The sequence below is a fragment of the Mustela nivalis genome, assembly GCF_964662115.1.
Source record: "Mustela nivalis genome assembly, chromosome: 15".
NCBI classification, from domain to species: Eukaryota; Metazoa; Chordata; class Mammalia; order Carnivora; family Mustelidae; genus Mustela; species Mustela nivalis.
Genome location: NC_139034.1, coordinates 76,422,368 through 76,447,339, shown reverse-complemented (window position 1 = coordinate 76,447,339; position 24,972 = coordinate 76,422,368). Strand labels below are relative to the sequence as shown.

The following is a 24,972-nucleotide window of genomic DNA, read 5'->3' as shown; positions in this document are numbered from 1 at the left end:
AGGAGGCTCAAGCTTCAACAGGAGCGTTGGCAAGACTGTTGAAGGGAAGGACGTTCCACTGTGGGCAACTCCGAATCCATATTAGAAAACACCTGTTCAAAAGAGCACCCAGGTTTCTCTTAATGTTGGAGGTGCTGGGACAGAGCTTTAGGCTTTCTGGCATTCCTGTGAACAGATATATTTAAAGCTGAATTCCTGGGGCACCTCGCTGGCTCAGTCAGTAGCTCATGTGACTCTTGACCTTGAGGTAGTGAGTTCAAGTCCCACAGTTCGGTGTAGAGATAACCTAAAAATAGAATCTTAAAACAAACAAACAAAAAGGCTGAATCTATCGCCTAAATATTTGTAGGCACCTGAATTTTACCTGATGGGCCAGCTGATCCCCCTCACTCTCCAAGGACCAGAGGAGAGAATGCTGGAAATGAACCAATCTGCAGGGAAGGGAAACAACTCAATATTCAAGCTCCATGTCATAGATGCAGGACTGGCTGTATAGTTGAAAAGCCTATTGGGTAAGTGTTGAGACCCTTTCTCAAAAGTATATTAAGAACTGCGAGATTGTGGCAACACAGTAAATCAAACATGGAGTCCTTCTTAAGTGCAAGTCCCTTTAGGACGATGCAGAATGCAAGCCCATGAAACTAGCCTTGCATATGTGTTCTTAGACTCTTATTATTTCTGACCAAAGAAAATTGAACAGGTCTGGTACAAACGATTGTTATTTTATTGCAGGGTCGTTGAATAGAAATTTCTGCTATCTATCTATCCAGCCTAATACATAGTCATCTGTCGGATTCTCCCAAAATGGGTCTGTGATTAAAGGAGCGAGACTGATACAAAGCAAATGGTCAAGCAAAGTTTTATTTCGTGCCAAGCATCGAGAATCAAACCCACCATCAAACAGACCGGTCAGGGCTGCCTCTTACAGAGAGGGTGACCCCTCCCTGCCTCACAGACTAACTTTTATAGAGCAAAGGCCATGTGGTTGGGCCTGGCCACACACAGGTGGCCAATATGATTGCAACATACAGAGAAAACTGCAAGCCATGCTAGGTCACACACGGGTGGCCAGTTGAACTACAATTTACCCCGTAGTAGCTATTTGAACTAGCCTATCACCTTGGTCAGAATTGGCACCCAAAACGCACCCAAAAGGCGGGGCCCACACTCCTTGGTAGCTAGGGAGACCGTATGCATACTCCACTGATTGGATGTCTCCACCTGGCCGGACTCATCCGCGCATCCGGGCTCTGTTATCTCTACCTGACCTGACCCACCCTTGTATTTAGGCTTTGATACCTGGGACTGCTTTCCCAGACTCGCTTTTAAGTAAGTTCCCAGGGGGAGGGGGGAGGGCAGGGTCAGTTTAAGTTTTACTGCATAACCAACACAATCACTGTTTAACCCAGAATGGGGCCGCTCTGGCTAAATAGGCCCTTACACATGGACTACCTACCACTATTGAGCACTTAAACTGTGGCCAATGTGACTTGAAATTCAAGTAGGTCTACTTGTACTTTAAAAAGTTGTACTTTAACTTTATTTAATTTTAATTAACATAAATCTAAACAGCTACATGCAGATAGGACAAATGGCTGCCATCCTGGACACAGAAGTTTAATGAATCAACCAACCTCTACACATAAAGAAAATAGTTCCATATAGAAAGAATTTGTAACACTTTGCAAAAATGAGAAACAAACAAAGCCATTTATATGAACTGTTTTGAGCAATGACAGCAGCTAACTTCGCGTGATATCCCAGTGGATGGTGGCAACATAGCTTCTAAACTTCTAAGCAGAACAAGAAATTTCTGTAAGATCCAGAACTGTGAAATTTGGAGCAGATCCCTGCCTCCTAAATTTCCCAAGGAGAGAGTTTCCATGGCAACCAAGGATCCATCCAAATGTAATTAAAAGTGAGTGACTAGGGGAACTATACTGTTCAGTTCTAGTACATTTTACCTTTAATTATATTTTTCTAAGCCACTGATGTGCTAAAATGTCAGACAGTATTTGTTCAGAACTGAGGCTGATAAGTCATTGTAGGAAGACAGAAAAGAGGACACAGTCATCTTGGAGAAGCAATAGGAATTCTGCAGATACAATAAAACAAAAAGAAAAGACGTATTCTTTTGCTGCTCGTTGGAATTCCTTCAAGGAGTGGTGAGAAGGCTGGCCACTATGTTAGGGTTTACCACTTCTTAGTATGACATTTCCCCATTGAGGGATCCTACCAGTCCTTATACTCCAAAGACCCTCCTCCCTCGAGTCCTAGGAAGCATCTGCCCTCCTTCCCCAGGCAGGTTCCAGCATCCCAGCCAATCCTGCCCATGGGCTGTGGGTTTCTTTCCGCCCCTCCCCCCTCCCCTCAAGGCCTTGGCCATGGCAGCTTCCGGAGACCACGACAGAGGAGTCCCGACAGGCACTAGGACAAATATTAATTACCGGTCCTGGTTTAAAGTTAATGACGAGAAATCTCTTGTTGCACATGATTATTTGTGGCAACAATGAAAAACGGTTTGTCATTTAACACTATTATACAACAAAATACTACTTGTATGAGTGAGTGAAAGAAGTGTAGAAATTTTTTAGTTTGTTTTGTTTTAGTTGTAAATCACATGTCCCTGAGTGATGAATGAAAACACCCAGAGTTGCTAAAGTAAACTCATTTATTACGAAAAGGCAACCAGAGCAACCACCAGACCAAAATCATTCTCAAGAGGGAATACTGTTCATGACTTAAATAGCAATTGTCTGGAGTTAGGAGGTAGGGCAAAGCCAGCTGCATGGGTCCGGGGAAGATTCGGGTGGTGATTGTAGGAAGGACTTTAGGGTTTGAAGCCTATGGCCAAGAAAGAATTCTTGAGGTGTCTTTGGTGCAAAAATGTGATTTTATTAAAACACAAGGACAGGACCTGTGGGCAGAAAAGAACTGCCCTGGAGTGGCCCATTATATTCTTTCAAGTTGGGAGGGGATAGGGATAATGTAAGCCTCCCAGGTGTTCCAGAAACAAGGTTTCCAGGATCCAGAAGGGGCTAGCTATTTTTAGGAAAGGTCGTTTATCACTGCTTAGTAGAAACCCAGTCATGAGATCCTTTCAGATGTATATCAGTGGGATGTATGCCTTGGGGGTGATTGCCAACGTGTATCTTGGGGGATTTAGAGATAAAGGAAGTTTCCAAAGGAATTTTTATTTGTTAAGTAGACCCTGGATCCTGAGGGAAGGGGAGACCCTCAGGCTAGGATCGCCTGTTGCCCTTAGCAAGTGTCAACATTGAGGCAGCTGCCTCCCCGGAGGAATGTCACTCTGCCTGTTTCAAAGACTTGTCAGTGGGCTGTAGGTAGTAAAGACATTTAATAATTTTTCTTCTGCCTTTGTTTCCCACATCAGTGGCAAACGAGATAAAAGGGTGGTGGGGAGGGAAGTAGGGAAGGGGGAGGGGAGAGAAAAGGGGAAGGGAGGGAGGATAATGAAATTTGGAATTGGTTTATGGGGACAGTTGATTATCTATCTTAAATGTTTTACTGGGGTTCACAGGGTATAAACTCTGTAAATCGTATATGCTCTCTCTTTTGCCACTGGGCAGTAGTACCCTGGGACATATTTAGTTTGTACTGTCCAGCCATAAGGGTGGCAAAAGCTGGACAATTTGAGCAGGGAATGTTACAGGAGCATCACTTATGTTAAAGGAAAAGCCCTGACTTAATTCATTGATTCTCAGCAGGAAGGGGGAGGAAAGGAAGAAGGTTTCTGAATTTCCAGATCAGGGGATAGACCAGCTTTTTCCTATACATATCCACACAGACCTTCTGCTGCATTCCTTAGGGGTGGAGCTCCACATTCCTTCCTTCTTTTTTTTTTTTTTTTTTTTTTTGCCCAGACTTCCTGTATGGAATACATTTTTGCTAATGAGATCACATTGTACCGGTGAAGAACAAGGAGACAGGGAAAATGTTGAGGCACTGTTTCCATTCTTTTCTTCTTAAAGATGTCTCTCTAGTCTTCTTAAATGTAGCATCTCATTCTCACTCTACTATTTTTGTCTTTTGAGACGAATGTTTCTGAAGCCTCCAGACCTATTCTTGTGGGATGTCTCACAATGTGGATTTGCCTGATCACTTTCCCATGAGTAGGTTCAGGATGTTTGTGGCAAGAACACCATACAGGTGAAACAGGGTGTTTCCTGTTGCCTCACAGTAGGGGCCCACGATGGGTTTCATCCCACTGTGGGGGGTGCTAAGTTTGATCGCTTGGTAGAGTTCCTGTCAGCTTGTATTTCCACTGAAAAGTGAATTCTTTCCCTTAACAATTAATAAGTATTTTGTGGAATGAAACACTGAGACCGTTTGAAAGGCCCATTTCCCTATAACCTTTCTACCCAATGGTCTTAGCATTTTTGATCCTTGCCTGTTTCCACTTTTATTTGAAAAATTGCAAAATGATGACTTCTTGATTCTATCAGTCTTTCTATATTTATTAATTAGATCCTCCTATTTAAAAAATGTCAACTCCCCCTTATTTTTAGTGATATTTTAATATGTCACTATGGATTCTTGGATTTGGGTTTTTTTTTTTTTCTTTTTTGTTGACCATCATACCTTTCTCTTAGATATATTTACTAATCTAGTGACCTGTGAAACACTAGTCCTGTGAAATGTTCTGAGAAAAAAAATTCTATGATCAAATAATTTAGGGACAGAATGAATCTAATATCTCTCTTTAAGTTATATAATATACATTAGGATATTAAAGACTCCAAGGAGTTCTATAGTAGAAAACCTGCTTCACTTTGTTTAACTGGGTATTTCTCAAACTTATTTGATCATGAAATTCTTTTTCTATCTAACACAGACTTAGTAACACAAACTTGGTAAAATACATTTGGGGTTACAATGGCCAAGAGTCAAACCTGCCAATTAAATATTTCAATACTTCATCAATAATATGAAAAAAAGACTAATTAATGATGGTAGCTCCATCTTTACTCGTTCAACAAACTCTGTATGATTAAAGTAATTATTCTAGGGGCACCTAGGGATGGTGATCGACTCTTGATTTCAGCTCAGGTCTTGATCTCAGGATGGTGAGTTCAAGCCCCATGTTGGTCTCTGCGCTGGATGTGGAGCCTACTTTAAAAAAAAGAAAAGTAATTATTCTACGGTGATTCTACACATAAGGTCAACTCAGCACACCAATGAGGAAACAGGTCAAAACAACCCTGAAGTAAAGAAAGATGTCTTTTAAAGAATAAACATAGCTATACAAGAAAAGATTGGTACATTGCCTTCATTCAAATTAAGGACTTCTGTCAAGAGACTCTAATAAGAATGTGAAAAGGCAAACTTCAGATGAGGATGGTATATCTGCAGATACATATCCAAGAAATATAAAGAGCTACAAATATACAAGGAAAAGACAAACAGCACATTTAAACAATGGGCGAAGACCTAAACACGTACTTCACAAAAAAAGATAACCAATGGCCAATAAGCATATGAGAATTATTGGCTTTCGAGAAAAGCAAAGTAAAAGCCACAATGACATACCGCTTCACACCCACCAGAATGACTCAAATGAAAAATACTGACAGCACTAGGTATGTGTGTGGGTGTGTGGAGTTGGTAGATGCTGTGAGGCACAGCCTGGATTTCCTTCAATAAGGCGATTGTTGCCCCATTTGCTGACGGTGCTAAAGGCCTCCATCTCCCAGTCCTTCAGAGACCATCTAGGCTGCATCTCATCCAAGGTCACTGTGTCTGGTGGATGGAGGGCATAAAGGATTAGCCAACTTGACCTAAGCTGGGACAATTCTGAGGGGCCATTCTAATTCCCCACCCTTCTCCCAGGTTGTTGTTAACCCTGCATGGCAGCTCAGCCTTTCCTTTTTGTCCAATCTTATTTTCTCCTGTAGAAGTGAGAGATCCCAATGGCACTTCCTAATAAAGATTCCACACCCGAGCTCTGTCACAGATCTTGCATCCCAACAAACCTATCCTGTGACATGAGCAACTGAAGTTGTCACCCATTGCTTGTTAACGTGTAAATTGGTACAACCACTTGAGAAAATTGTCTACCCAAGCTAATTTACAAGCCTACCTGGGATCCAGGAGTTCCATTCCTAGGTATTTACCTGGGAGAAACAAGCACTTTGCCTCTCCACCAAAGGTTAAGGGTAAGAACGCTCATAGCAGTTTTACTCATTACAGATCCAAACTAGGAAAAACCCAAAGGTCCGTTAACTGCAGATTTTATCAATAAAGTGTGTTCATAAACAAGAAAACTATACAATGATAAGATATAACAGACTACTGCTCCATGAACACTAAGACTTACTCTCACAGACATAATGTTGAGCAAAAGAACCTAGACACAGAAGAGTACATTCTATATGATTTAATTTGTATGAAGTTCAAGAAGGCAAAGGTAGCCGAAGGTGAAAGAAGTCAGAACAGTAGTTACCTCTGGGCTGTAGGTATTGACTGAGAGGAACACGAAGGAGCCCTCAGGAGGGAAAGAAATGTTCTATATCTTGACATGGTTGGTGGTAACATAGGTAAAATTCCATTGAAGTATAAGGGCAAGTTTGGGTCATTTAACTACAGGTATGTTATGGGTCAGGTAAAAAACAAACACATCTCACACTGTAAATTCTTTATTAGCCCATTGCAGAAACTATTTTGTAGACTATTTGGTTTGGGTAAGGTCCCATTGTGACCAGCGATATTGTCATCTCCTGGGATTAGTGGGGGTGGGAGCAGGGTTGATAATGAAGTAGTAGAACTGATTTGTGCATTGATTAAGTCCTCTGTGGCAGAAAAAATAAACTTTGGTGCTTCTGGTCTGGGGGAAAGAGAAGGACCCTCCAGGTCTAATAGTCCTAATTAGAACAGTTCCTCCCACTCAAATATCTACCATCAGATCTTATCAGCTGCTTCTTAATTACCAAGGCTCTCTGACAGAGAATCTCTGTAGGAAGGAAAATAATCTTATTTCATGGGCCTGTTAGGAAAGTGCATAAACCAAACCAGTTAATCCGCAACCGGGTAAATGCAATGAATTGACAGTTAGACTTAACCTGCTTTGTTATTAACAATTACGAACCAAGTCTACAAAGAAAAAAAATCAGATATTGACAATTCTTAAAATTTAATTTTATTATTTTGTCTATCAGTCTTGAGTAAGAGAGGTTAAAGGTAACAAGTTAAAACTCAACCCTCCCATCCCCTTACTGCAAATAGCAGAATAGCTTCTAAAGTCCACCAATGGAAGAATACTCTGTTGAAATGCTAGTTTATCATTTAATGAAGACCAGTCAATTTCCTTTGAAAACTGTACTGGTATGGTACATGTGGGAATTGTATTTGGGAATTGGTCTGGGAAAACAAGTTGACAAATATCCCGATGGGTATTTGGGAAATTATCTTACTTTAATCAGAAAACTAAATTTAACTTATGTCTATGTAATATTACATACTTATACATAATTAGTTCCTGTCCTTCTAGTTAGCATTATGGTTGATAAGGGCTTCCTATATGTCTGTGGTGGAATGGAAGTTTTTCCTAGATATAGCAGTATACATGATAGTAGGAGAGGAGTTGAAATCAAGATAAATGCAGAAAAAAAGAGCACACATTAAAGTTCTTAGGATTATGGGTCATAATTTTCTAAGTAGGGTGATAATATGGAATAAAATTCATAATCATATGTAGTAGGCAGCCTTCTAAGGGGGCACCCAATGATCCTTGCCCCCTGATATTCACACCTGTGTTAGTCGTAGGTCTCCAAAGAAACAGACCAATAGGATGTATATAGGTAGATATGTGTGTATGTATGTATCTATCACCTACTTATATAGAAACTTATTACATGGAATTGACTCATGAGATTATGAAGACGGGCAAGACCCACCCAAGACCTGCATTTGAGTCAGCAAGCTGGAGACCAAGCAGAGCCAGTCTGAATCTGAAGGTCTGAGAACCAAGACAACCAACAATATCATTCTAGTCTGAAGGCTGGCAGACCCACGGCCTAGGAAGAGACAATGTTTCAGTTTGAGTCTGAATGTAGAAAAAGCCGATATCCTAGCTCAAAGCCTCTTAGGCAGGAAGAATTCACTTTTATTTGGAGGAAGGTCAGCTTTTTTTGTACTGTTCAGGCCTTCAGTGTCTTGGAAGAAGTCCACACCCATTAGGGAGGGTAATCTTGATATATTCAGTCTATCAGTTTAAATGTTAATCTCATCCAAAGATGCCCTTCCAGAAACACCCAGAATGTTTGGCCAAGTATCTGGGCACCCCATGGCCCAGTCACAGTGACACATAAAATTAACCTCCCTGAGAATCTTGTCTGATTTCTTTCTCTTGAGTGTGCGCTGAACATAGACTCGATTTGAACTAAGCAAATAGGGCAAACGTGGCGAGGTATACCTTCCGAGATAACACACAAGACAGTGATTCTCTTTTGTTCATCCGCCTCTCTTGCTCTTACCTCCCAACTAGGATGAAGCCAGCTGCCATGCTGTGAGCTCTCAGTGGTGAGGCCCATATGGGCAGCCTCTGGCTGATGGCCAACGAGGACGTAAGGGCCTCAGCCATAGAGAAACTGAATCCTGCCAACAACCACTGAGAGATTGTAGAGGTTGATCACCTTGAGTGAAGCCTCCAGATGCCTGAATGCCCAGCCCACAGCTTGACTCCCGGCTTGAGAGTGACCAGAGCCATGCCTAGACTCCCGCCTTATGGAAATTGCAAGATGACAAATGTTTGTTGTTTTAAGCTGCTAAGTTTTGGGGTCATTTGTTACACAGCTATAGATAACTGATAGATTATAAATGAACTGAAACGTAGTGAATAATGAAGCAAATGAAATAAATTGAGGGAAAACATATTTAAACTTTACTTACAATAAAGGGGTTACTGGGCTCTAGTGGAGAAAAAACTGCCCCCTAACTCATGCTGGTTTTCACTTCCGTCTCTGTTCCATGCCCAGAAGGAGGATGGCTGCCGGAGGACGTCAGATCAAGCCCCCTTTAGCCATGATGGCACCTCCAGGATAAAGGCCAGGGTCTCCCCGCTCTTCCTTGTTCTCCCTTTTTGAAGTGGGAGGAGTCTGGAGGCAGTTCTCCCAGGGTGTCCTCCTCCTGTCTGCTGCCTCCCCTTCCCCCAGTCAGACCCTGGGGGGGGTGTGTGGGGGGGATGGGCCAGGGGAGCACCGTGCTAGGTTCTGGACCAAACTTGCTTTTCCTCTTTCGGTTCTTCTCACTAGCAGAGGTGTTCTCACCAATGCATTGTGCAGGCAAGAGTCAGGATGTGGATTTGGGCTTCAAGATAGATGCTGACAGAGGCCTTTGGTCTGCTTCTCCTTCTGGGCTCCTCTAGCAGACCTAGGTCTGTTGGCATCCAGGCAGCATACCAGAGCTCAGCACTGCAGCTTTATAAGGAAAGCTCGAGGAAGTAATTGTTGTTCCCTCCCCCTGGTGTTTTACGTGTGTGTGTGTGTGCACGCATATGTGTGTGAGTTTGTGTGCCTGTGTCGCAGTTTGAGTGTGGTTTCACACAAACTTACACCTCCCCCCCAGGGATGATGTGGTGTGGATCGAGGATGGAATTCAAGGATTCCTGGATATTTTGGACAATATTCTTTCAATGACACCCCTAACTCGCCATTTCCTGATATGGGCCAAGGTCAAGGACACTGGCGAGTCAGCATTTTTCAACATAGTATCTGAACTACAGCTCCCTCTGCCCCTTTCTGTTTTGCTGGTGTCCCCAAACTAGCACAGTGCTCCCAAGGCCCACCTTCCTGGAGCCAGCCCCTTGCAGATCCTGTTGGAAGCCTGAGCATTTCCTTGGGAAGTAGACACGCTGTAAGAGCAGAGCCCCAGAGCCCTGCCTACCGCCATCCACCCTCATCCATCGACTCCTCAAAGTTCCCAGGATGGATTAGTTTGGGCAGGTCGCACAGGCTTTGGGAAGAAAGAATGGAGCCAGCTACGGCCTCTGCGGGCTGTGCCCAGGACTTTGGTGTGGCCCAGGTTATTGGAGTTCTGGTATTTATAAGTAGGGAAATAAATTATTTCTTGCCAGGGAGCTCATCTGTATCTGCCTTGATGGAAAGGGAAAGGCCAGTAGACGAGACTGGTACTATAGACTGAATGTCCGTGTTTTTGCAAAATTTGTTAGTTTAAACAGAATCCCCAAGGAGATGATATGAGTTGGGGAGGCCTTTTGAAGGGGATGAGGGTGTATGGGTGGAGCCCTCACGAATGGGATTGGTGCCCTTAGAGACCTCAGAGACCTGCCTTCCCCCTTCCACTATGTGAGGCCACAGTGAGAAGTCAGCAGTCAGCTGGAAGCGGGTCCTCACCAGACATCAGACCTGCCAATCTTGATCTTGGATTCCCCAGCTGCCCGAACCGGAAGGAATAAACGTTGGTTGTAGCAGTTACCCAGTTTATGACATTTTGTTGGAGCAGCCTGAATGGGGTAGGACAATTGAGAGGTCTTGGATGTCAGGGATTAGATGTCTCTGTCTGTCTATGTATCACTGCACCGCATCTGATGTAAGAGTTACCCCTGATGAACAACGGCTGAGTGAACTGAGGCGCCTGGGTGGCCCAGTTGGTTAAGTGTCTGCCTTTGGCTCAGGGCATGATCCCGGGGTCCTGGGATCGAGCCCTGCATCGGGCTCCCTGCTCAGCGGGGAGTCTGCTTCTCCCTCTCCCTCTGCCCCTGCTTATTCTCTCTTGCAAATGAATAAAATCTTAAAAGAAAAAAAAAATAGCTGAATGAACCTGAAATCAGTGGACACCATTCAAGAGTAAGAATGAACAGCAGGAAAAAAATGATCTAAAGTTAGAACTTGGGTCTGCACCTCAACTCTGCCACTTTATCAGTGTAACTCTGGGTGATTCACTCTTAGTACTTAGTGCGTTTCTCGAAGTGCCATGGAGTGATTTATCCCTCTACCTGTGTGTGTGTCTCCACATGTACGGATGCCCGGAAAGACATTTACACCAAATGTCAACGTGGTTGTTTTAGAGATTTAGAAATTGAGTGGCTTTTCCCCCCTTTGTATTTTTTTAATCATATGTTTTTTTTTTTAAATATCTGGTTTTTATTTTTTTAATTTTTAAAAATACTTTAAGATTTATTTATTTGACAGAGATCACAAGTGGGCAGAGAGGCAGGCGGGTGGGGGGGGGGGAATCAGGCTCCCCACTGAGCAGAAAGCCAGATGCGGGGCTCCGTCCCAGGTCATGACCCGAGCTGAAGGCAGAGGCTTCACTGAGCCACCCACCCTTGAAGCTTCACTTCAAGGCGCCCCTGAAATATCTGGTTTTTAAAGATAAAAATGTAAACCATACCCTAAATACTGTCCATGTAAACATGTAATCATATGCTAAAACAATGAAATCTTTCATATTTCTGAGCCTTTGAAATGGGTATTTGCAAAAAAAAATTCCCATAAACCAAACCAAGTAATCATTCCTTCAGTTTCTCTTTCTAATTCATGTGTTAACTAAATAGATCTTTGTATTTGCTCTTTTAAGCACATAGTCTTCTACCTTTTTCTTTACTAATAAGTCTTGGAGGAATCTGTAGAAGGTAATCTGGAGACCACTGTTCTAAGAAAACATTGAAAAAATATATATATATATCACCTTACCTGGAGAAGCAGCAAATCTTTCGAAAACCTATTATTTCATAAAAACAAAACAAAACAGGAGAAAAGTTAATATTACAAAATGAGAAACCACTTTACCTAACAAATGAGGTGTCTCTATGTCTCATCAATTTTTTTTTTCTTTTGAGAGAGATAGAGTGCACATGCGGCAAACACAACTTGGGGGGCTGGTGAGTGGGAGGAAAGAGCAGAAAGAGAGAGAGTGGGGGAGAATCTTAAGCATGTTCCACACCGAGGATGGAGTCGGACATGGGGCTTATCTCACCACCCTGAGATCATAATCTGAGCTGAAATCAAGAGTCAGATGCTTAACCGACTGAGCCACCCAGGTATTCCTGTTTTATTAGCATTTACATGTAAAATTAGGGGAAAAGCTAGCAGTTTTTTTACGGAGTCTGTGACCATTTCTCTGCTTTACAAGTCCTGGGGCGTCAGATGGGTTCCAAACTGGGTGGCCCTTTAATTCTCCAGCTACCTATAGTTCCATTCACGGACCTCTAACAATCAATAAAGTGCCACTTGCTCCCAAGTACTTGCTTAAAATACTACTTTGCAGCCATAAAGAAATTCTCCCAGTTGAAATTAGAATGCAATAGGTTTAAACACTTTACAAATGCTTCGAATGAGATTATGAAGCGAACCGGCATGGCATATATTTATCATACCAAAGCATAGGCACATTTTCCTTTAAATATTTGAGATTCTGTCTACAGTGCCCCTGTTATATTCATTCAAATTATTCTGATAGTCTAAAACAATGAAGCCTCTAAGCTGGTGGAATGTTGCCAGAGGATTTCAACAGAGTTTGAAGGCGACCTAACCAAAAGGCATAGTTTAAATTGGCTTAGGGAATGAATGGGCTCCTTATCAGAGCAGCTGAAGGCTGTCCATAATTAACAGCATCTGCCAACATTCACAGGGCCCCATATAGAACAGACAGGCCCTCCAGCCCCGCAGGCAGTAACCTCCAGCTTCTGGCACCTTAAGATCCACCTGACCTCAACAAAAAGACAGTCCAGACCCATCACTGGACTGATACATTCTAGTGATACTAGCAGGACCACAGGGCCACGGCTAATTAATGTTAATTATCTAGAACAATTCTGTTCACATTAGCACGGAGGCTTCAAATTAGCCAACTATCATAAAAAATATAAAACACTGGTTATGGAGAGAAGGTTATATTAGTAATTTCTGATTTTAAAGTTTCTCTTGTGTTATTTTTAAGGGGCATGAACACGATCGGTCAACCTCCCTTTTATCTGTTGCATTCTTGATTTAATTCAGCGTGAATACTTCTGTATCAAGATTATTAAATTTGTTCTATGGCCATTTTGGGTTGTTTCCTTACATTTTGAACACATTTCCCTCACGAACATGTACAAAACCAAGCCAAATCACACAAGTCCAAAGGAAGTTTCATTAAATAAATTTATTTGTTAAAATAATTTAACTCCAAATACAACTGTTGAATTTGCATTGAGTTATAACTACAATTCATGTTTTAATCGAAATGTCAAGGTTTAACAACTGACATTGTTACAAAACAATAAACTGTTGTTCAATTTTAAATGGTCAGTTGTATTAGAGCTCAGCAATTAACTGTGAACTATATCTCTGGGAAACCCCAAATCAATAATGATAAGTCTGTCTCCAAAACCCACTGCAGTCATTCTTGAAACCCTGATCAAGATTTAATAGATGCACAATGACACGTTAATTTAAAAAGAAAGAAAGAAAAAGACCCCCACAGTCTTTAACATTTGATTGGCAAAGGAGACAAGTAAAGCTTAACAGTGCGAACACAAGACTAGTGAGAACAACAACTAAAAAACAGAACAAACCGACAAGAAAACCAACAGCAACAAACAATACGCACTTTTCACATTCAGACATACGCTGACAACATTCCTACTGGAAAACTCCTGAAAACAAATGGCAGACATCCTTAGGCAACATTTCCTTATAAAGAAAAGCAAGTATCAGTAGTTTTACCACAGAAAAGTGATGGCAACTCCTAAGTGCTTAGTCAAAAGTTCAGTTCTAACTCTACAAACCAAAGGAGAAAATCATCGAAGCACCTTTCAATAGTTAAAATTTTATGTAATGCTTTTGATCAATGCTGGCTTGTTTGGTGTAAATGGAACGAAAGGAAAAGGCATCAGTTACCATCACTATCACAGCTTAAAAACACCCCCCCACCCCCCAAAAAAAGATGCATCATAAAAGGAAGGAAAAAAAAAAACCTTCTAAAAAACGCTGCCTTTGTCGGAAGTGAAACAAGACAAAATGAAAACAGAAGAAAAGCTTATCACAAACAGCTAAAGAAAAAGTGGGTCTTTGGATCAAACCATAACATTTTTTAAGGCATGTTAGAAAACGTTCACGTAACTAGTTGCTCGTCTGATCAGGGCATAAAACCAACAGCAACGCAAGGTCACCGACTTTTCTCTGTAGCCATTGTGACATCATGTCACTTGACCCTCCTGTTCTTCAGCTTGTTAGTAACATCTCCACAAACACATTCCCTCAAACCCAGTTATATTCCTACCCGATGAAACACCAACAGGAAGAGCACAAGAGGGTTCCCATGTTTCTGGGGATCTTTGAGACTCTGTCACTAAGCACGGAGGGCTGTGTAGAAACACTGATCAGGCAGCCAGACTGGTTCTTTGCAACGTCTATACAGTAAAAGCCCGCCTTCTTGTCTGACACAAACACTTCCAAACGAAAATCCGAAGGGTTAGATAATCTTTTCCAACTTTAAGTTTTTGACATTCCTTTCGTATCAACTTCTTTTTCTTGTCTGCATAGCAATCCGTAATGTAAAACTGTAGTCCTTTAGATGTTTTTAATACTTAATCTTAGTTGTCATAAATTGCTGTTAAATATGGAATTCTAAAAAAAAAATCATTCTGAGAAGTTAGAGGCTTCAAATCTCAGCTGATTCACTAGCAAATATTTCTATTTCTGTGGACAAATCATACTTCTTGAATCTCGGATTTCTCTAAATTTTTTGAGTTGAATCAACTGTGACATACAGAGCTTGGTTCCAAGAAAACAGGTTGGAACTTTCTGTCCTGTAAACGAGGTGCTTCCCCGTTGGGGGTTGTAAGAAAACACTACACTGAAGAATGCAAATATTCACAATTCAAAGCATCTTTCACGATCACGGCCTGGTTGTATCCACGAATCTGTTTTCTCATCTGTGAAAAGCACTATCTACCTTTCTGTTATCCTCTAAACTCAATGCCAGTTTACCAAACACTTGGGGGCCAGCAATGATTTCCATAATGTGTAAAAAACAAAAACAAAACAAAACAAAAAAACCCTAAACAAATAATTTAAAAGGAAAAAAAATGCTTGTGATACACTATATCCTGCAGTACGGAGTCTGAGTATAGGCAATTATCTCTGACTTGTGCCAAATTCTTAGGAACAATAAACACACATGCACACACAAACACACACTCTTCGCTCAGGTACACACATAAGACCAGAGGTTACTTGCACAAGTGTGTGAAGCCAACAGAACGTGAGGCAAGTACGGGGATCGCAGGCTCAGTGACAGTGCAGTTCCGAAGGCCAAATTTCTCTCCAGAGGATTAAGCTCAAGGTACGCTCTTCAGCATTTACAACTCTGAAATTGGTTGAAAACCCTTCTATGCTTGATTGTAAAAACTTAGGAATAGGTTTTTCCTATGCCATTAGTCATGCAAATGATAACTACTTCAGGGCTATGAAAACCAAAAGTGCCAGAGCTTGGAGCACCTTTTCAAAACAAAATACTTACTCTAGCTTTATTGGCCACTTCAGTAATCAGGGCAAAATTGTTATAAGAAAATCTTTATATAATTCCCCAAGAAAATTAAAGATAAAAGGTTTTTTTATGGGATTTTTTTTTTTTTTGGTCCCTTGCCTTCCACCCTCTAATTTATGTTCTACTTTTAAACCCAAATTAAATCCCATGGTTATTCAATTTTTCGGTGCCTGCAGTAAAGCTCTGCTACAGGAAACTTGATTTTGAAAGCAGGTTAGCCAAGAATCACACCACAACCATAGCCCTTAAAGGCAAGAAGGAGTTTGCTGCTTTGATGAATGTAAAAATGCAAGATATTTGTACTGTCCTGTGAGGTTTCCGCAAATGGGAACGTGTGGATGCAACATGGCTTCATTTTCCTTACGCGATGGTACTAGTTCATCGACCAGAACACATCTTGCGAGTAAGGCTAGGCAATCTTCCCGTGACAGTTGCTTCCTTCTTGTTCAGTAAAGTGATTAAGACCACCCCTGCTTCGGGAACAGAGGGTGGGCTCGGGGTTTTAATGGGGGATCAAACCCTCTTGAGAGCCTCCATCTTCTGCAGCCAAGCAGGTGGTTTTTACACATTCTAAAGCCAGACTCTGTTCTTCTACACGACCTGTTCTGACTTCTGCGCGGGTTAGTTCTGCGTCACAAATTAGGATAACATCTACAATTAAGCATCAATTTTGAGAAACGGGAATATGTCAGCCGAGGGAAGATTCACTCCCTGTAATGCTGTTGGCAGGCCAGCTGTTGTTAACTTACTTGACGGGATACATTGGTTAGAAGCACTATCTCCAGTCCTGAAATTCAGTACTCTCCTAGGAAAATATTTCTCCTTTACTTAATTTTTCTTTTTTTAAGAAGACAAAATATTTTAACTGTAAGCGGTCATAGGGATTCTTCCGGTTTCTCTCTCATGGTTACTTTTAATTTATACAATAGTTGCTTCTGTCAACCCAGCGACAATGCCATCACGGATTCTGGAGGCGATCACCCTGTAGATCGGTCGGCTATGCCTTAAAGTTGCAGGTGCACACAGGAGACGGAGGACCGTGGTGAAGACCGGAGTTCCTGAACCCAAATGTTACTCAGAGATATCAACTGACAACCACTGCTCGATGCTGAATGGGGGGGGGCTGTTTCACTGTGGATTCACACCACACATCCTGCGCGCTCCGCAGTCAGGCAGACGAGGTGTGTGTCACCTGTGGTGGCAATGTCACCTGTGTGTCCTGTCCAGGACAGCCGTGTTCGAATGCTATTGTATGTTACATGCAGAACAGCACGGGTCGTCTTTGTCGGGCTGTGCCGCATAGTTCATCTGCCTCACGATTTCTGCGAAGAGTTCATCGACCATTGTTTTGCTCTTGGCGGACGTCTCCATAAAAGGGCAGCCCCACTCTTCCGCGAGGGCTCTGCCTTCATTAGATGACACTTCTCTCTCACTTTCCAGGTCCACCTTGTTCCCCACTAAGATGACTGGCACTTTCTCATACCTGCAAGACAGTAAACAACACACATGAAGTGCGAAGTCAGCAGGAAGTTCAGCGGCCAAACCACATTTTCTCTTTTTTCGTTCTATTCTACTACACATTATTCCCTTTCATTGAGTGAAAAATTTTTTGCTTCACTTGGCTTGACATCTACCTGAGGGCATTCAGCAGCAGAAGTGGATCATAAATGGGTTTTCTGAAAATGAGGTTAATTCATCAATTATACATCTTTTAAAATCAATTTACCTTTCCAGATATATTTGGAAAATCATTCTCAGAATCGCAGAGTAAGTCCTGTTAGGTGGATTAATTTTAATTTTTTTCATTCTAAGAGAAGCTTACTCAAAATTCAGTTGATGAGGTAATAGCTCTACTGAGTAAACAAACAATTTATAATTGTCAGCAGTTTACTCTGTTCCATAGACATCCTGGTCATGTGAAAATAGTTCCGGGATGTGAAAAAAGATAGGAGAAATCATTAGGAGAGAAACTATCAAATAAAACTACACTCTGTGCCTTTATTAAATTGTTGTAGATTGGCCAGTTGAAGGACCATCATGAAAATCCTTTTTAGCCTGATAAGGATTAAACTTTTCAATCATTAGCTTTATTTGATGTTGTCTCTTTTTTTCCTTCTTGAACAGAATGGGTGGGTCATAGGCAGGAGGCTTGTGTCGCCTTCCTCCCTGTCAGACGTAGAAACCTAAGCCCCACTGAACTGTATTTAAGAGTTCGGGCCTGATGTGGATGGAACTAGAGGGTATTATGCTGAGTGAAATAAGTCAATCAGAGAAAGACAACTATCATATGATCTCCCTGATATGAGGAAGTTGAGAGGCAACGTGGGGGCTTTGAGGGGTAGGAAAAGAATAAATGAAACAAGATGAGATCAGGAGGGAGACAAACCATAAGAGACTCTTAATGTCACAAAACAAACTGAGGGTTGCTGGGGGGAGGGGAGTCAGGAGAGGGTGGTTGGGTTATGGACACTGGGGAAGGTATGTGCTATGGTGAGTGCTATGAAGTGTGTAAACCTGGCGATTCACAGACCTGTACCCCGGGGCTAATAATATATTATATGTTAATAAAAAAATAGAAAATTATTAAAAAAAAAAAGTTTGGGCCTTTGGGAGGTGATAAGGTCATGAATGGTGCCCTTTTGTACCTAGAAGAGATAGGAGAGCTCTCCTTTGTTCCTACTGCTGTGTGAGGACACAGCACAAAGATGAGTCTATGAACTAGGGACGCGGACCCTCATTGGACCTGGAATCTGCCAGCGGCTTGGTCTTGGACTTCCGGCCTCCAGAACCACAAGAAATGAATTCCTGTTCTTTAAGCCACACAGTCTATGGTATTTTTGTTATAGAGCCAGACAGACTAACATAAGGGGACTGTGAGTTACAACATGAACAGGATCGATTAATAAAGATAAGAAATGATATGAAAGGTTAAGCAAGAAGAAAGGCCCTACATCATATTGGCACCTAAAGATGATTCTCTTTTCGATGCTCACTCCCCATTTAAAAATACATGTGCTATGCTGCATGTTTATTGACTATTTTTGTTTACATTTGTTGTAAGAAATGTTGCTAATATATTTTCATAAAGCTATCATTTTTACTCTAAACACCACTTTACAAGCTTCTTGTGATTTCACAGTAAAAATCAATGCGTGCCAGTGTGTGTGTGTACTGTCCCCTAAGCAGGGTGCATCTCTAATAAAGGAAGCAAACTGCAAAATCGCACACCAGTGATAACAACCGTGACTGGACACAGCAAATCGGCTGGAAAACCGTCAGGTGGTCGAGACTCAGAGTTTTATTGTTTATTTTTTTATCATTCAGGAAACTGATTGAGGGTCAGTGGTTCCAGTGAGAATACTTGCACAGCTCTACCATCCTGCTCAAACGGGCTTCTCCCCTCACTCTAACTTGTAAAGTAAACTACATTCCCGGCAAAGGCTCACTTTCTTCTGGGCACTAGATGGCATGGAGAGCGGTTTCAGCAAGAGGGCACGCTCCAGGCAGCGTGCCACGTGGCAATCTGGAACATAAAAACAACTGAAACATGTGTGGGGATAACAGTATTGACAGTTAATCTAGAGCTTAGGTAGCATTTCTGCAGGAAATGGATTTGGACAATTCCCACTTCTAGCAGGGACTTTGTATGAATTTATGAGGCATCGACTGTGATGTCGTCCTATAGAGTGGTTCTGAAAACAGGACACAAGGGTCTTTTGCACCTTCCAGGACTCTTACCTACAAACATCTCTGCATAGCCTGTGGACTTAGGAAGGACAAGTGGCAGCAAGAGGAAGCAGCGTTACAGACCCCATGGCCGCTCTGCACACAAGCCCTCCCGACCCGCTGTGCGGAGAAGCCTGGCAGGAGCTCCCAGCGCCAGTCCCCAGCAGGACAGTGTCACTCCCCTATGTGACTTGCAAAGATGTAACTGCGTTTCTTTTTTTTTTCATTTTTCTCAGAAGTATAGATGCCACAGTATGTTTGACAACACTTGGTTTGGCAGTGAGGTTAACATAAATATTAGTACAATTTGGTTAATGTATTAGTTGAATTTAATTAGGTTAAAAGTAAATTTCAACCTCTGTTTACAAGACTTAACAAAATAGACAGTGATAAGACATCCCTTTCTGTTATGAGGTAAGCAATACCTATTTAAGAGAATATTTTTTAGTTTAAATACAGTAATACATCGTGTTTTATTTGTAAAGAGGCATTTCTTACACTCATTAAAAAAACCACAAATAGGGGAACCTGGATGGCTCAGTGGATTAAAGCCTCCACCTTTGGGGTGCCTAGGTGGCTCAGTGGGTTAGGGCCTCTGCCTTCAGCTCAGGTCATGATCTCAGGGTCCTGGGATGGAGCCCCGCATCGGGCTCTCTCCTCCACGGGGAGCCTGCTTCCTCCTCTCTCTCTGCCTGCCTCTCTGCTTAGTTGTGATTTCTCTCTGTCAAATAAATAAAATATTAAAAAAAAAAAAAAAAGCCTCTGCCTTTGGCTCAGGTCATGATCTCAGGGTCCTGGGATCGAGCCCCACATCGGGCTCTCTGCTCGGAGGGGAGCCTGCTTCCCCTCTCTCTCTGCCTGCCTCTCTGCCTACTTGTGATCTCTCTCTCTGTCAAATAAATAAATAAAATATTAAACACACACACACAAAACCCCCACAAATACATGGGTTTTCAAAATTCGTAAAAATACCAAATCATTAACAGTTGTATGATACACAGTTTGAATCAAGAATCTTAATGTTCCCAACAGATTCTTCAAAGGTAAATCAGAACACTGCGAACACAGGTCCCTATGTAACGACATTTGATGACTGTCAAATGAAGATGACAACTTAGTATCAGGGAGCCTGTCCATCGTATCGCCGTTCGAACAGTCAGTGGTCTTTTCTAAGAGCCAACACACTAAAAATGCTAGAGAGATCCAGACTGATATCCTCAGAAGACTTTCAAAGACTAAATAAGGTCTTCGGGGAAAGGTATTATGTACATTCCAGAAGAGCAGACGGTGAGAAATTTTTGTCTCTTTCTGTTAACATGAAAATATGACACCGGAGAAAAGATTCTAAAGCAGGATGTGGAGGCTCAGCTTCCAGCCCTGCTTGCGGAGACTGCGAGACTGGGGAAACCATTCACTCTCCTCACCTGCGCTTCCCTTGCTTGTCAGTAAAGACGGAGAAAGAGTATCTGTTCCCACTCACCGCGCGGGCTGCTGTGAAGCTCAAGAGACACCCTGGAAACGCGTGAGTACCCACCCCTGCAGGGCGGCACTTCTCTCCCCTCCTCCCCCTGCTTCTCCTGGGGTCGGAACAAGAGAAGCTGATGGGGGTGAGGAGCTCCTGGGGACCCACGGGCAGAATAGACTGACCCGGGGTCACAGATGGAAGCAGCCACCTGCCACCAGCCTTCCCCGTCTCTGGACCCCATGCCCAGCATGAGGGTAACCGGGGACAAGCAAAGCAGGAAAGCCTTCTCCAAATACAGGTATCCATAGGGGAAGGGAACGTGAGCCTTCGGGTTGGGATGGGAGAATGGGTCCCACGTGTGGGGTGAGATGTAGAGAAACTGGATCCGCGTGAAGGCAGGCAGGTGAGGAGGCAGAGGGAAAGCAGCAGAGCCTTGCGCTGATGCAGTCGAGGAGGGCGTGGGGAAACCGTCCGCACCGGCTGGTCCAAACGGTGTCCTAAAACACCAGCAAACGATGCCAGGCCAGGACTCCGTCCCAGAACTGCTTCCAACTAGCTCTGTGAGTTTAGAAAATTAATTCATTCCGTGGCTCTCCAGTTTCTTGAACCATAATGTGAGCTGGATTAGGTCATTTCTAAGGGGCCCTTGAGCTAAAAATCAGAAGCTAGTGGGCTACTCCCTTAATTACCCCATGTCATTTACCCAGCAATTGCTGAGAGCTCAGCACTCTTCTCACCATGACCCCGACAGGCCGATCTCTACAAGGGATATGAAATGCACAACAGGACTAAGGCCGAAATGTAGGGGAAACCTCAGATCTCGTTGGGGACAAGACCACGCAGTAGAGAATTCCAACTCTACCAATGGAGCGACTCTGGCCAGTGAGCTGGGACTCGGAACCTCAGCTGTGGGACAGTCTCAGCCGTGAGACTGCGGAAGGCCCTACTGAGAGCCGGCTGCAGCAGCGTCAAGAACTAGCGAGAAACAATCAAGGCATCATATACTGATGCATCCGCTTAACACACAATTATTTGATAAGAGCCTACTACGTGCCAGACACTGTTCAAGACACTTAAGATACATCTAATGAGCAGAACAAAGATCTTTGCCCTCACCGTGATGACAATCTAGCCAAGGAGACAGACATCTGACAACAAACACAGTAAATAATTCCTGAAAGGGGTCAAGTGCACTGGAGGAAGGAAAATGTAGGTCTGGGCGGGGACTGGGGCACAGGTGCGATTTGAAATTAGATGACCAGGGTAAGCCTCGCGAAGCTGGGAGCGAAGATGTGACCGAAGATGTGACGGAAGTTGGGAGTTTGCCTAGTGGCTGCTGGGAAAGAGCATTGCAGAAGGACCTGGAGCAGACAGTATGGAAGCAACCCTCTACTGCAGGGAACTAGCTCACTGGAGGCTAAAGAGAACTTGGGAACCTGGGTGGCAGAAGTGGCCTTGGAAGACAAATGGGACATTTACGACAGGGTTAACTCTATTATTTAGGAAGCCGAGGTGGTAGGGTAGCAGGTGACGGCAGTTCCCTGTTCGAGATTTGTTAACAGTCCTACAGGTCACCTTCGATTCCCCCACCACCCCCCGCCAACATCATTTGGGAGTGAAACCGAAGATGCACAATTCCAACAAATATTCAGTGGCCGTATTGCTGTTAACCTGATCATGAGGATAAGCACCTTGTCCACGTCTTACACACCAGCTGCTTTCTCTTCAACTCGAGCAGATCTTCCTTGACATTTTTCTTTATGAACACAAGCAGGGGTACGGTTATGCGGCTCAAGTAATCTTATTTATGTCTGGAGGCTGCAGACCAACTCGTTTTACCAACATGTCTTTTCATACTGTTTCTCGTATTCATGAGCAGGATTACATAACGTACTGATAAATAAAACTGGTTCTTTTAAGCAGGTCTGCTTGATGCACTGAAGGGAACACCAAGAAGCACAGACCCTGGCAGCACCTAGCCGTGGACAGGCTTCTCAGGGAGGCAACTCTGTAGACAGTTTGAAACATCTGATACCTTCCAATGGTCCTTATTGTTTTCTCCTTTTTTGGGATTTGGTAACTGCCCTGATACGTGTGAATGTGTGTATGTACCTCTAATTTGTGGTTGTGTCAAAACTTGGCCAATCACCGAAAGTACTTGAGAATGAACAAATACCGATCCCCAGGCTGTACTCCAGAGCTACTGAATCTGAATCCGTGGGGTCAGGACCCGCAAAGAGCCTATTAAAAATATGTATCTATATGTGTAAGCTCTGAAGACTAATGGTGAGGTTCAGCAGGGTTGCAAAATCACTGGCCTGATCTGCTGCTTCGTGACCCCAAATAATATTGTACTTGTACAGCTGACGGTCTCCCACTGTGGCAAGTCCAGAATCCATTCCTCCTTCCCTTCACTGATCCACCAGTGAGAAGCTGCAGACAGAAAGCACTCGTGTCAGCCCCTTTAACTGTCTTCGCAGGGTGCCGTACTGTAGCATAGTCAAAGAAGGTCATGTTTCACGTGAAATTTTATCATGCTTTCTTCTTAAGTCACTTTTTCACAAGCAGGTTAAAGCATAATTCTCTCTGTATTCAGGAATGAACATCAGAAAGATTTTTACAGGTTCCCTTATTCAACCTTCTACCCGTGTTAAAAATCCCATCTATTGAGCAAGTCTCAAGGCAAAATGTCAAACCACTCGATGCTCCGATCACTTCCATGACAACCCCACCAAATGGTTATATTTGAACATCATTAGTGATGCGGAACTCCTATCTCAAACAACCCGTTCTGTCCTTTCTGTCAGCTCTGTGAAACGTTTGTGTTAAAAAGTCAATGTTAAAAACTTGATCCCGATCTCATGAGCCGTCATTTGTACCATCTTAGCCCTTCTGAGAGGTTCTAGTTCTTTTACCCTTTTGAATACAGAAATCTTTTTTCTTTTCTCCAAATGAAAATAGCTTTTCTTTCCCCTCTCCCTGGTCAGATTCAGTAAGCACCGTTGACTCTGAACAATGTGGGAAGTGGGCCGCTGACCGCATAGAACGTCTAGCTCTTCCAAAGCTACGAGTTAGCCTACTGTTGACTGGAAGCCGTACCAAGGACATAAACAGTTGTTTAACACGTACCTTGTATATGTATTATATGCCGTATCCTTACAATAGAGTAAGCCAGAAAAAAGAAAATGTTAAGGAAACCATAAAAAAGAAAATGCATTTATAGAACTACACTGTATTGAAAAAAATCTGCATATAAGTGGACCCATACGGTTCAAACCTGTTCAAGGGTGAACTGTAATACATAATACATAATGACAAAAATCTCTAGCAATATTTAAATAGGTGAAGAGGAAAATGAAAAATGTTTTTAGTCTCATCTCCATGAGAACAATCTATTTTGGTCGACAGCCTTCCAGACTATCTTCCTATATGAATCTATATAAACATAGATATAAATTCTTGTAAAAGGCAATTATACAAAGTATATTTGGTAGCTTCAATGTTCACTGATATCATGAAAATTTCTACTTCAATAAACGATATACATTTTATTAAGGACTAAGAAGTATTACATTTTATAGGTTCTATACTACAGCTGTATTATAATGTAATTATTCCTTCCCTATTATTAGTACATACAAAGGGCTCCCATGCCCCATTTTTATTTTTAACTAACACAAACAGCCATCTGATGAACTACACCGAGAAGTGTGATTTCCGTCTCAATGGTATATACGTGTGTTTATGTGTGTGTGTGGTATAATCTTTGAACCACAAAAATCCCATTTCTAAGTTAGCACATCAGACTGTTGTGTACACACACAGAGTCTTAACTGACATCCCCAAATTTGGGGGTTGTCAGTGCTTAATAGGGCTTAAATTAAGAGTGCCTATTTCCCCGCCCTTGGGGTTGATATTTTTAATCTTTCTATAAAGTACTATGGCAGTCCTGAAGAAAAAGGTTTGTTTTTGGCTAGGAGGTGATGGCTCCTACCACATCTTGCAAGCATGAAACATCAGCACTTCTCGTAAGGATGGAAAACATGAGCTAAGTAAGGCTGCTCTCTTCCTCCAGACTGACTTGTTCTGAAGTGACTAAATATTTCATCATAAAAGGGCATGTCTGGTAATTTAGATTGAATAATGAAAGGAAACCACAATCCTCCTCTCTGACTTTCTCTTAGTTTCAGAATGCACGCTGAAGAAGAGCCGAGAAAAATGTGTAAATGTGATACAAAAAAAATGAAGCAAGGAGAGTAAAAAGATATCCA

The 24,972-nt window shown here is 42.5% G+C and overlaps 1 protein-coding gene and 2 long non-coding RNA genes across 3 annotated transcripts in view; 2 read left to right on the top strand and 1 right to left on the bottom strand.

The window, feature by feature from the left end:
- Positions 1-507, top strand: part of LOC309848738 — a 52,758-nt gene extending 52,251 nt beyond the window's left edge. The window contains exon 3 of the long non-coding RNA XR_014303250.1: positions 350-507. This is a non-coding gene — a long non-coding RNA (uncharacterized lncRNA). The remainder of the gene's footprint in view (positions 1-349) is intronic.
- LOC309848803 overlaps positions 1-24,972 on the top strand; it is a 492,271-nt gene that overhangs the window by 361,751 nt on the left and 105,548 nt on the right. The gene's annotated exons all lie outside the window — the stretch shown is intronic.
- Positions 13,104-24,972, bottom strand: part of RAP2A (RAP2A, member of RAS oncogene family) — a 35,712-nt gene continuing 23,843 nt past the window's right edge. The window contains exon 2 of the mRNA XM_082700790.1: positions 13,104-16,993. Within this exon, the coding sequence (XP_082556916.1) occupies positions 16,756-16,993 (238 nt within the window). The 3' untranslated portion in view covers positions 13,104-16,755. The remainder of the gene's footprint in view (positions 16,994-24,972) is intronic.